Source organism: Nerophis ophidion, linkage group LG12, assembly GCF_033978795.1.
Source record: "Nerophis ophidion isolate RoL-2023_Sa linkage group LG12, RoL_Noph_v1.0, whole genome shotgun sequence".
Lineage (NCBI taxonomy): Eukaryota > Metazoa > Chordata > Actinopteri > Syngnathiformes > Syngnathidae > Nerophis > Nerophis ophidion.
In genome coordinates, this window is record NC_084622.1 from 63,925,659 (window position 1) to 63,937,935 (window position 12,277).

The 12,277-nt window shown below is 38.8% G+C and overlaps 1 protein-coding gene across 2 annotated transcripts in view; it reads right to left on the bottom strand.

The window, feature by feature from the left end:
* Positions 1-5,288: 5,288 nt before the first annotated feature.
* The window catches only part of wfdc1 (WAP four-disulfide core domain 1), a 45,278-nt gene continuing 38,289 nt past the window's right edge, over positions 5,289-12,277 (bottom strand). The window contains exons 5-6 of one of the 2 annotated variants that reach the window (XM_061917995.1): positions 6,207-6,266; positions 5,289-6,125 (exon numbers count right to left, since the gene is read on the bottom strand). In XM_061917995.1, the coding sequence (XP_061773979.1) occupies positions 6,208-6,266 (59 nt within the window). In that variant the 3' untranslated portion in view covers positions 5,289-6,125; position 6,207. The remainder of the gene's footprint in view (positions 6,126-6,206; positions 6,267-12,277) is intronic. The other variant, XM_061917994.1, reaches the window with a different exon arrangement.

Here is a 12,277-nt window from a genome sequence, read left to right on the forward strand (position 1 = left end):
GCCCTTTTGTGGGTTCTTCCGAGGATGTTGTAGTCGTAATGATTTGTGCAGTCCTTTGAGACATTTGTGATTTGGGGCTATATAAATAAACATTGATTGATTGATTGATTGATAGTCTGCCAATGTTTGCCTTAGTTCCTTGTTTAGTCTGTTACCATGGTTGCTCATTAGTTTTCACCTGCACACCTGTTCCTCGTCATTACTGCCTTATTTAAGCCTGCCCATTATGTTATTTCGATCTCAGTTCCTAATTTGCTCTCATGCAACAAGTGACGACTGTTTTTCATGCTCTTACTCGCTAGTTTTCCCGCTGCGCTTTATTTATTCCTGGCTCTCATGCTAGTTGTTTTGTTTTCCCCTTTTTGTGCCTTTGTGCCAAGTGTTAGTGTTTCTGTTAGTTTCCCTAGCTTCCATGCTAGCGCCTTTTCTGCCTAGCACCAGTATTTTTGTTCTTAGCCTTTTATTTGTGGAATAAATTCTTTGTTGCTTACCTTACGCTGTGTTCTTGCCCGACGCATCCTTGGAAGAACAAATCCGGCGTCGCTATGCCCACCAAGCGTCACATTTATTAATATAAACATTCTTTTTTAAGTACAAAAAATTGCACGGGAACGTCACCCTTTCAAGCAAATATATATATATATTTTTATATATAATTTTACAATTGCGTTTCTTTAAAGTGACAATGATAACATCCAGTGTAAAACAATAAAGTTCACTTTAGCGTATTTCAACTTTTACTTTCTGAGAAACAGTGTCCTCCACAGTGGACATATTTTGTTTTATCAGTCTGGAATAAGCTGTTTCTCAGGATAACTAACAACTTTAACTTGGAATACTATAAATAGCTCACAAACTCATGTTTGGCTTCACTGGCTTCAAATATCTTTTCTGGGAGAGGGTTTATAAGGTGGCGACTTTTCCAGGGTGCACACTGCCTTCCATTTGTAGTGCAACTGGACATAACTCAGACAGTTATGGATGGATTTTGATGAAGTCTGCGGGCTATAGAGCGTTTTCCGTTCGGGCTCCAGTACTCTGGAATGCCCTCCCGGTAACAGTTCGAGATGCTACCTCAGTAGAAGCATTTAAGTCTCACCTTAAAACTCATTTGTATACTCTAGCCTTTAAATAGACCTCCTTTTTAGACCAGTTGATCTGCCGCTTCTTTTCTTTTTTCTCCTATGTCCCCCCCCTCCCTTGTGGAGGGGGTCCGGTCCGATGACCATGGATGAAGTACTGGCTGTCCAGAGTCGAGACCCAGGATGGACCGCTCGTCGGGACCCAGGATGGACCGCTCGCCTGTATCGATTGGGGACATCTCTACGCTGCTGATCCGCCTCCGCTTGAGATGGTCTCCTGTGGACGGGACTCTCGCTGCTGTCTTGGATCCGCTTTGAACTGAACTCTCGCGGCTGTGTTGGAGCCACTATGGATTGAACTTTCACAGTATCATGTTAGACCCGCTCCACATCCATTGCTTTCGGTCCCCTAGAGGGGGGGGGGGATTGCCTACTTGTGAGGTCCTCTCCAAGGTTTCTCATAGTCAGCATTGTCACTGGCGTCCCACTGGATGTGAATTCTCCCTGCCCACTGGGTGTGAGTTTTCCTTGCCCTTTTGTGGGTTCTTCCGAGGATGTTGTAGTCGTAATGATTTGTGCAGTCCTTTGAGACATTTGTGATTTGGGGCTATAGAAATAAACATTGATTGATTGATTAATTGAAGTTTTTCAGGAAATGTCTAAAAAACAATTCCTCTCATCGACTACGAACACTTCATTTTCTGCTTACGGCATTCCACGTTCCAGGGCTCATTGTGGCCCTAAACAAGATTTTGATTGTGGCCCCATTTTAGTTTTAAATATATCTGTTGTAACACTTTAGGGGCTAAACATTCCGCTTAAAGTTTGCAGCTTGTAAATGTGACTGTGTTATTTTAAGTCGAGAGGGCCTTTTTTTTTCATGTTTTTATGTTTTTTTTTACAAGTCGTTACCAGTTTCTTTATGCTCTATATATAAAAATATGACAATTATGATCAATAATTCATACTTTGCAAAAGTTGATTTACCATGGCCAAGCCTGGAATCATTTAACAGTGATAAACAAGGCTTCTACTTTATTAGTCTTGGCAACCAGAAGTAGATTTGGCTATGGGAGCTTTGAAAGAAAACAACCAACAAAAATGCCGTGTAATAATAAAAAATAATAATAATACATTTCAATCAATCAATCAATGTTTATTTATATAGCCCCAAATCACAAATGTCTCAAAGGACTGCACAAATCATTACGACTACAACATCCTCGGAAGAACCCACAAAAGGGCAAGGAAAACTCACACCCAGTGGGCAGGGAGAATTCACATCCAGTGGGACGCCAGTGACAATGCTGACTATGAGAAACCTTGGAGAGGACCTCAGATGTGGGCAACCCCCCCCTCTAGAGGACCGAAAGCAATGGATGTCGAGCGGGTCTAACATGATACTGTGAAAGTTCAATCCATAGTGGCTCCAACACAGCCGCCAGAGTTCAGTTCAAAGCGGATCCAAGACAGCAGCAGAGTCCCGTCCACAGGAAACCATCCCAAGCGGAGTCGGATCAGCATCGTAGAGATGTCCCCAACCGATACACAGGTGAGCGGTCCATCCTGGGTCCCGACTCTGGACATCCAGTACTTCATCCATGGCCATCGGACTACAAGGGAGGGGGGGACATAGGAGAAAAAAATAAAAGAAGCGGCAGATCAACTGGTCTAAAAAGGAGGTCTATTTAAAGGCTAGAGTATACAGATGAGTTTTAAGGTGAGACTTAAATGCTTCTACTCATTTGATTTATGGTGCACTTTTCAGTTAGCACCAAATCCTAAAATGCTACATATTAAAATACATAAAAACAAATAAAGGAGCATACATTTGGATAAAAAAAAAATCACACAATTCCCAGATTAAAATTAGTTGTAAGCTTTTCTAAAAAGGTAAGTATGTTTATAATTAGAAGTAGTGCATTCTTGATATTTTACAGGTAATGTGAATATTTGTATTTACTATTAATGATCACATATGAAACATAAACAAAAAGACTAAATTGAGGATTACAATTCAATTTAATCCATCCATCCATGCATCCATTTTCTACCTCTTATTCCCTTTGGGGTCGCTGGTGCCTATCTCAGCTACAATCGGGCGGAGGGCGAGGTACACCCTGGACAAGTCGCAGGGCCAACACAGATAGTCAGACAATTTAATCCAATGTCTTCAACAGTCAGGACAATACCTAACACAAATATTTATTAATTACTACATGTATAAATGAATCCTGAAATAAATAAATACAATATTGAATAAGTTAATACATTATTAAATATGTGAAAAAATGAATAAAAACTGGTAAATAAATGGAACACTCATAATTAAATGTTTTAAATGTATTTCTACATTTTGTTCTTTCTGCATCTATTTTTATTTCACCTATCCTCCCTTTCTTAACATTGTTAGTATGAAGATGATCATATTGATAGGCATCAACACTATTCGGAATATTTAATTACTTGACACAAATTGACTCAAAACATTTGATATTTCACACCTTGTGTTTTATTCAATAAAAACAAGACAGCACCACAACGTTAATGGCTATGACATTTTTGTTTGTTCTACACATTCGTCTCAATGTGCTTGTAGTGGAAACTAGCTTATCCCGCTGTTGTCGTAAGCAGAAAGATGAGGCAATGAGGCACAATCACGTCCCGTTTGTTAGGCAATGTTTATGCAACCTCAAACTTCTTTGGCAATTATGACCTGTGAAATGCAGCTGATATATTAAATCAATCTGATTTGAGATAAAGTACAGATATTACTAGCACATCTGGAAAGTATCCCTTTGCCCATGAAACATTCCAGATTTCAAGGCAGGATATTTGGCCTTCAGAGAGCAAGAGAATATTCTTTTCAGGGCCAGATGGTCTTGATTTTTTTTTTTTCTTTTGCTGACCAGTTTTAAAACCTTAACCTCGCCAGGCGGATGACCTTGCAACAACCTTGTCACTGAAGGCATCAAAACTATGACACCTGTGAAGTGAAAACCCTTTCAGGTGACTACGTCTGGAAGCCCGTTATTGAGAGAATGCCAAGAGTGTGCAAAGCAGTAATCAGAGCAAAGGGCGGCTATTTTGAAGTAACCAGAATATAAAACATGTTTTCAGTTATTTCACCTTTTTTTGTTAAGTACATAACTCCACATGTGTTCATTCATAGTTTTGATGCCTTCAGAATAAAGAAAAGGCATTGAATGAGGAGGTGTGTCCACACTTGTGGCCTGTACTACATATATATTATATATATATAGTCAAGGCTGCTGTGGTTTATCCGTTATACAGTACTCAATACCAGAGTAGAGCGGAGTATGTATGTTGAATCAGGAAAGAACACAGACGCTGTTTCATCCCTACAAGCCTGTTGGGAAACCTGCAAAACAAGCTTATAGGGATGAAACAGCCTCTGTGTTTTTCCTGATCTAACGTGTGTGTGTGTATATATATATACATATATGAAAGGGAATAAGCGGTAGAAAATGGATGGACGGATGGATATATATATATATATATATATATATATATATATATATATATATATATATATTATATATATATATATATATATATATATATATATATATATATATATATACATATATAGGTGTGGGAAAAATCCCAAGACTACTTCATCTCTACAGAAGTGTTTCATGAGGGGTTCCATCATCAGGAGATAAATCTCCTGATGATTAATCTCCTGATGATTGAGGGAACCCCTCATGAAACAGTTCTGTAGAGATGAAGTAGTCTTGTGATTTTTTCCACACCTACATATTGCGCTCTACCACGGTATCGAGCACTATTCCCTGGATAATCCAATCAAGACATATATATATATATATATATATATATATATATATATATATATATATATATATATATATATATATATATATATATATATACATATATATATACATACATACATATGTATACATACATATGTATACACATATATATATATATATACATACATACATACATATGTATACATTTATACATACATATATATATATGTATGTATATATGTATACATATGTATGTATACATATGTATGTATGTATGTATGTATATATATGTATATACATATATACACACACATATATATATATATATATATATATATATATATATATATATATATCCACACACATATATGTATATACATATATACACACATTTATATATACATAGGTATATATATACACATAAATACAGGTATATGTATACATATATGTATGTGTGGGAAAAATCACAAGACTACTTCATCTCTACAGAACTGTTTCATGAGGGGTTCCCTCAATCATCAGGAGATTTTGTAGAGATGAAGTAGTCTTGTGATTTTTCCCACACCTACATATTGCGCTCTACCACAGTATCAAGCACTATTCTCTGGATAATCCGATCAAGACATATATATATATATATATATATATATATATATATATATATATATATAGCTGATGTTGTGGTCTTTTTACAGCCAATATCAGTTGAGTCTGAATCAACAGTGCCTCTGCTGGTGACTACCAAGTAGTGCACAACCAAATACCAGCATCCAATAATCGATTATTATGCCCATCGTTAGTAGAAATGTAGTACAATTTTTTTTTGTAGACAGAAGATGGAGATGCTGACAATTGTTCTGTAAACATGTCTGTAGTGGCCACGTTTCTGTGACCGGACCACTTTCTGCACTTCTAAGATAAATGTTAAGCAGCATTGACACACTCCCTGGTCTGTCCTTCTCCCGTACAGATGTAGGATGTATTAAAATGTCTAAAAGCACCATGTTTCTTTGGCTGTGAGATTGCGGCACGACTGACTTCAGGGCTTTGTTAGGAGAGGATGTAGCAGCTTTTGGTATTTCAAGTGGGATGAAAACACAAGTGTGCTAACTAGCGGGGTTAATTCTAGGTTCATTGGAGAGCCGACACAACAACATAAAACTAACAGCAGGAAAAAAACAAAACGTCCGTCATCCCAGGTGCTTGTGGTGTTTGTCGTAGCTGACTGCGTTGTTTGGACTGGTACCTGTCAGGAGAAGTGTCAGGTCAGGCAGACTGGTGATACTCCCGACATAGCAAGGAGTGTGTTTATGCTTGTGTATATTACCTCACTTACCTAAGTAGTCCTTGTAGTCCTTGAAAAATTTGTGTCTTAGCCCGCGTCCATCTAAGAAAAACATTGACAATATGACCAAACATACTCACACATCAGCACCTTATATTCACTTTACATTAAAATACCAAAATAAAGCTATCTACACTGCAAAAAATGAAATCTAAGTAAGATTATACATCACAAATAGGGGTGATACTTGCTTATTTTCTCTCTGATAAGATAATTCTGCTCAGATTTTACGTTCGAGTGTTTTACTTGTTTTAAGGGTTTTGGTCCTAAATGATATCAGTAAGATATTACAGCTTGTTGCTGAGATTTGATGACACATAATAAGTAAAACATGCTTGAAACTAGAATATCAACTGTTGTGTCATCAACACTCACAAGTATAAAACTGCTTTTTCAAAATAATAATTTCTTAGTTCAAGCATGGAATAAAAAAAAAAACCATGATGCCAAGCACATCATTATGTTTACTTCATCTAAGAATAGTTTTAAACATATTGAGCAGAAAGTCTCTTTTTTTTTTCTACCAAGAAAAGTACACTTGTTATTTGTGAGAATATACCTATTTTAAGGCAGGGGTGCCCACACTTTTTCTGCAGGCGAGCTACTTTTCAATTGACCAACTCGAGGGGATCTACCTCATTTATATATATCATTTATATTTATTTATTTATGAAAGAGACATTTTTGTAAACAAGTTAAATGTGTTTAATGATAATACAAGCATGTGTAACACATATAGATGTCTTTCTTTCACGAAGACAAGAATATAAGTTGGTGTATTACCTGATTCTGATGACTTGCATTGATTGGAATCAGACAGTAATGATGATAACGCCCACATTTTCAAATGGAGGAGAAAAAAAGTTGTCCTTTCTGTACAATACCACATGAAAGTGGTTGGTTTTTGGCATCTAATTCATCCAGCTTCCATACACTTTACAAGAAAAACATTGGCGGCAAATTCCGTAGCTTGCTTGATTGACATTCACGGCACCCGAGGGTCTTGTGAGATGACGCTGGCTGCTGCCAGTTCATTATTATGAAAAAATGACAGAGAGGAAGGCGAGAAACACTTTTTATTTCAACAGACTTTCGCGCCGTCCCTTCCGTCAAAACTCTAAAGGCCGACTGCACATTTCCTATCTCCACAATAAAAGCCCTGCTTCATGCTGCCTGCGCTAACAAAATAAGAGTCTCGGAAAGCTGGCGTGCACAAGTGATGTGCGTGCCAGCTTTCTGAGGGATCGCTTGTGCACGCCAGTTTTCCGAGACTCTGTATTTAGTTAGCGCAGGCAGCATGAAGCAGGGCTTTTATTGTGAAGATAGGAAATGTGCAGTCGGCCTTTAGAGTTTTGACGGAAGGGACGGCGCGAGAGTCTGTTGAAATAAAAAGTGTTTCTCGCCTTCCTCTCGGTCATATTTTCATAATAATGATCTTGCAGCAGCCAGCGTCATCTCACAAGACCCTCCGGTACCGTGAATGTCATTTAAGTGACGTCTTGGTGAAGATTGATGATCACTCATTTTTAGGTCTATTTTTTTTAAAAGCCTGGCTGGAGATCATTGTCCTTTACAATTATAAAAGCTTTTTACAAAAATCTACTACTCTGCTAGCATGTCAGCAGACTGGGGTAAATCCTGCTCAAATCCTATGTATTGAATGAATACAGAATCCTTTTAAATCGGGAAAAAATAATTTTTGAATCAAGAATCGTGTTGAATTGAAAACAAAAAAAATCGATTTTGAATCGAATCGTGACCCCAAGAATTGATATTGAATCGAATTGTGGGACACCCAAAGATTTGCAGTCCTAGTTTTCAGTGTATGAAATATAGGTCTCAGTGAGAACTACATTGAGGTTTTTGTTTAATGTTTCTACGACATTCCTACTGGAAGTTATAGGCAGTTTTGTCTGTGTTTTCTTCCTAGGGGGCGTTAGGGCGCAATTTAGAGTTTTAGTGTTGGTTTTTTGATTAGAACGCAATTTTTGCCAGTCCTGATGTGTGTGTAAAATTTGGTGAGTTTTGAAGCACGTTAAGGGGGTCAAATTGCAGCTCAAAGAGGTGGCTGTATTATAATAATAATAAAGAATATTAATAATAATAAAACGCTAGAAATTCAATAGGGTCCTCTATCCCATAGGGGCATCGGTCCCTAATAAAATGCTAGAAATTCGATAGGGTCCTCTGTCCCAAAAGGACATTGGTCCTTAAATATACCCATCTCATTCACATATAAAGACAGCTTTGGAACATGTTCTGTACTGCACAGTAAACTAAAGAAACACGTTTTATTGACATGTATTTTTTTTTGTTTGTTTGTTTCAAAATTTGAATTACTTCCAATTCTAGCAACAAACACAATTAGGCTGCTAGTCATTTTCTTAATCTAAACTTACTCCATAACTCACACTTCCTTTATTTGGGTATAGCTATGCTCCGTTGTCATGTATTACACTACAAAAACTGAAATCTAAGTAAGATTAAGTACCTCAAATAAGGGTGATATTTGCTTACTTTCTGTCTGATAAGATCATTCTTCTCACTAATTCTCATGTCTTGTGATCATGTTTTGTTTAGTTATGTTCGATTTTGTTTGATACTGCATTGCTTCCTGTTTTTCACTCCCTGGTTTTGTTGCCATGGTTACTTATTGTGTTCACCTGCCTCTGATTAGTGCTCGCCTGTTCACCTGCTTCCCGAGCAGTAATCAGAGGCAGTATTTAAGCTTGTCATCTCCAGTCAGTCCTTCTGGCATCATTGTTCTTTTCATGCTCTCTCCATGCTGGTTTTTCATGCCAGAGTCCATGTTGCTCTTTTCAAGCCACAGTAAGTGTTGTTTGTTTTATGTTCATAGTTTATGTTAAAGTGTTAGTTCTGTGAGCGCTTTTTGTCTGTACCTTTTTTATTTGAAATGAAATCATGTTTATGTCTGCACGCTATGTCCCAAGTAGTCCGTCTGCTTTCCTGGGAAAACGACCCCACAGCAAGCTGCTACCCCCCCCATTATGACGGATTTTATGTTGGAGTGTTTTACTTGTTTTGAGGGTTTAGGTCCTTAATGATCTCAGTAAGATATTACAGCTTGTAGCCTTGATTTGAGAACATATATTGAGTAAAACATGCTTGAAACAAGAATATCAACCGTTGCAAAGCTGTGTCATCAACACTCACAAGTATGAAACTACTTTTTAAAAGTAATAATTTTTTACTTCAAGCATGAAAAAAAGAATCATGATGCCGACGCAAATAATAATGTCAAGATCATGGCAGTAGCATTTACAAACCCTGTTTCCATATGAGTTGGGAAATTGTGTTGGATGTAAATATAAACAGAATACAATGATTTGCAAATCATTTTCAACCCATATTCAGTTGAATGCACTAAAAAGACAAGATATTTGATGTTCAAACTCATAAACTTTTTTTTTTTGTTTGCAAATAATTAACTTAGAATTTCATGGCTGCAACACGTGCCAAAGTAGTTGGGAAAGGGCATGTTCACCACTGTGTTACATCACCTTTTCTTTTAACAACACTCAATAAAATGTTTGGGAACTGAGGAAACTAATTGTTGAAGCTTTGAAAGTGGAATTCTTTCCCATTCTTGTTTTTGTGGGGCGGCATAGCTCGGTTGGTAGAGTGGCCGTGCCAGCAACTTAAGGGTTGCAGGTTCGATTCTGCTTGTGCCATCCTAGTTACTCCAGTTGTGTCCTTGGGCAAGACACTTTACCCACCTGCTCCCAGTGCCACCCACACTGGTTCAAATGTAACTTAGATATTGGGTTTCACTATGTAAAGCGCTTTGAGTCACTTGAGAAAAGCGCTATATAAATATACTTCACTTCACTTGTTTTATGTAGAGCTTCAGTCGTATTTTACGCTTCATAATGCGCCAGACATTTTTGATGGGAGACAGGTCAGGAAAGTACCTAAACTCTTTTTTAACGAAGCCACGCTGTTGTAAGACGTGCTGAATGTGGCTTGGCATTGATTTGCTGAAATAAGCAGGGGCGTCCATGAAAAAGATGGCGCTTAGATGGCAGCATATGTTGTTCCAAAACCTGTGTGTACCTTTCAGCATTAATGGTGCTTTCACAGATGTGTAAGTTACCCATGCCTTCAGATGCTGGCTTTTGAACTTTGCCTCGATAACAGTCTGGATGGTTCGCTTCCCCTTCGGTCCAGATTACACGACGTCGAATATTTCCAAAAACAATTTGAAATGTGGACTCGTCAGACCACAGAACACTTTTCCACTTTGCATCAGTCCATCTTAGATGATCTCGGGCCGAGAAAAGCCAGTGGCGTTTCTGGATGTTGTTGATTAACGGCTTTCGCTTTGCATAGTAAAGCTTTAACTTGCACTTAGAGATGTAGCGACAAACTGTATTTAGTGACAGTGGTTTTCTGAAGTGTTCCTGAGCCCATGTGGTGATATCCTTTAGAGATTGATGTCGGTTTTTGATACAGTGCCGTCTGAGGGATCGAACGTCACGGTCATTCAATGTTGGTTTCTGGCCATGCCGCTTACGTGGAGTGATTTCTCCAGATTCTCTGAACCTTTTGATGATATTATGGAGCGTAGATGTTGAAATCCCTACATTTCTTGCAATTGCACTTTGAGAAACGTTGATCTTAAACTGTTTGACTATTTGCTCCCGCAGTTGTGGACAAAGGGGTGTACCTCGCCCCATCCTTTCTTGTGAAAGACTGAACATTTTTTGGGAAGCTTTTTTTATAGCCAATCATGGCACCCACCTGTTCCCAATTAGCCTGCACACCTGTGGGATGTTCCAAATAAGTGTTTGATGAGCATTCCTCAACTTTATCAGTATTTATTGCCACCTTTCCCCGCTTCTTTGTCACGTGTTGCCGGCATCTAATTCTAAAGTTAATGATTATTTGCAAAAAAAAAAAATGTTTGAACATCAAATATGTTGTCTTTGTAGCATATTCAACTGAATATGGGTTGAAAATGATTTGCAAATCTTTGTATTCTGTTTATATTTACACCTAACACAATTTCCCAACTCATATGGAAACGGGGTTTGTACTTATTTAAGAATATTTTTCAACATCCATCCATCCATCCATATTCTTCCGCTTATCCGAGGTCGGGTCGCGGGGGCAGCAGCCTAAGCAGGGAAACCCAGACTTCCCTCTCCCCAGCCACTTTGTCTAGCTCTTCCCGGGGGATCCCGAGGCGTTCCCAGGCCAGCCGGGAGACATAGTCTTCCCAACGTGTCCTGGGTCTTCCCCGTGGCCTCCTACCGGTTGGACGTGCCCTAAACACCTCCCTAGGGAGGCGTTCGGGTGGCATCCTGACCAGATGCCCGAACCACCTCATCTGGCTCCTCTCCATGTGGAGGAGCAGCGGCTTTACTTTGAGTTCCTCCCGGATGGCAGAGCTTCTCACCCTATCTCTAATTTTTCAACATATTGAGCAACATTTTTTATTTTTAACCAAGAAAAGTGCACTAGTTATTAGTGAGTATATACTTATTTTAAGGTATATTCGGGTTCATTGAGGTTAGCTAACTTTACTTGTTTTGGAAAATCTTGACAAGCTGAATTTTCTTGTTCTATTGGCAGAAAATGTTGCTTATCCATCCATCCATTTTCTACCGCTTATTCCCTTTTGGGGTCGCAGGGGGCGCTGGCGCCTATCTCAGCTACAATCGGGCGGAAGGCGGGGTACACCCTGGACAAGTCGCCAACTCATCGCAGGGCTTGAGACTTACTTGTGACTTGCAAAACAATGACTTGGTCCCACCTCTGGTAGATACAACAGAAAAACCTAGTATCTCAAGGGACCAATCGGTGCTTCTTCGTCAGTCGCCTTTTGTCTTTAATGAGACAAGCATTTAAGTCTCATCTTAAAACTCATCTGTATACTCTAGCCTTTAAATAGACCTCCTTTTTAGACCAGTTGATCTGCCGCTTCTTTTCTTTCTCCTATGTCCCCCCCTCCCTTGTGGAGGGGGTCCGGTCCGATGACCATGGATGAAGTACTGACTGTCCAGAGTCGAGACCCAGGATGGACCGCTCGT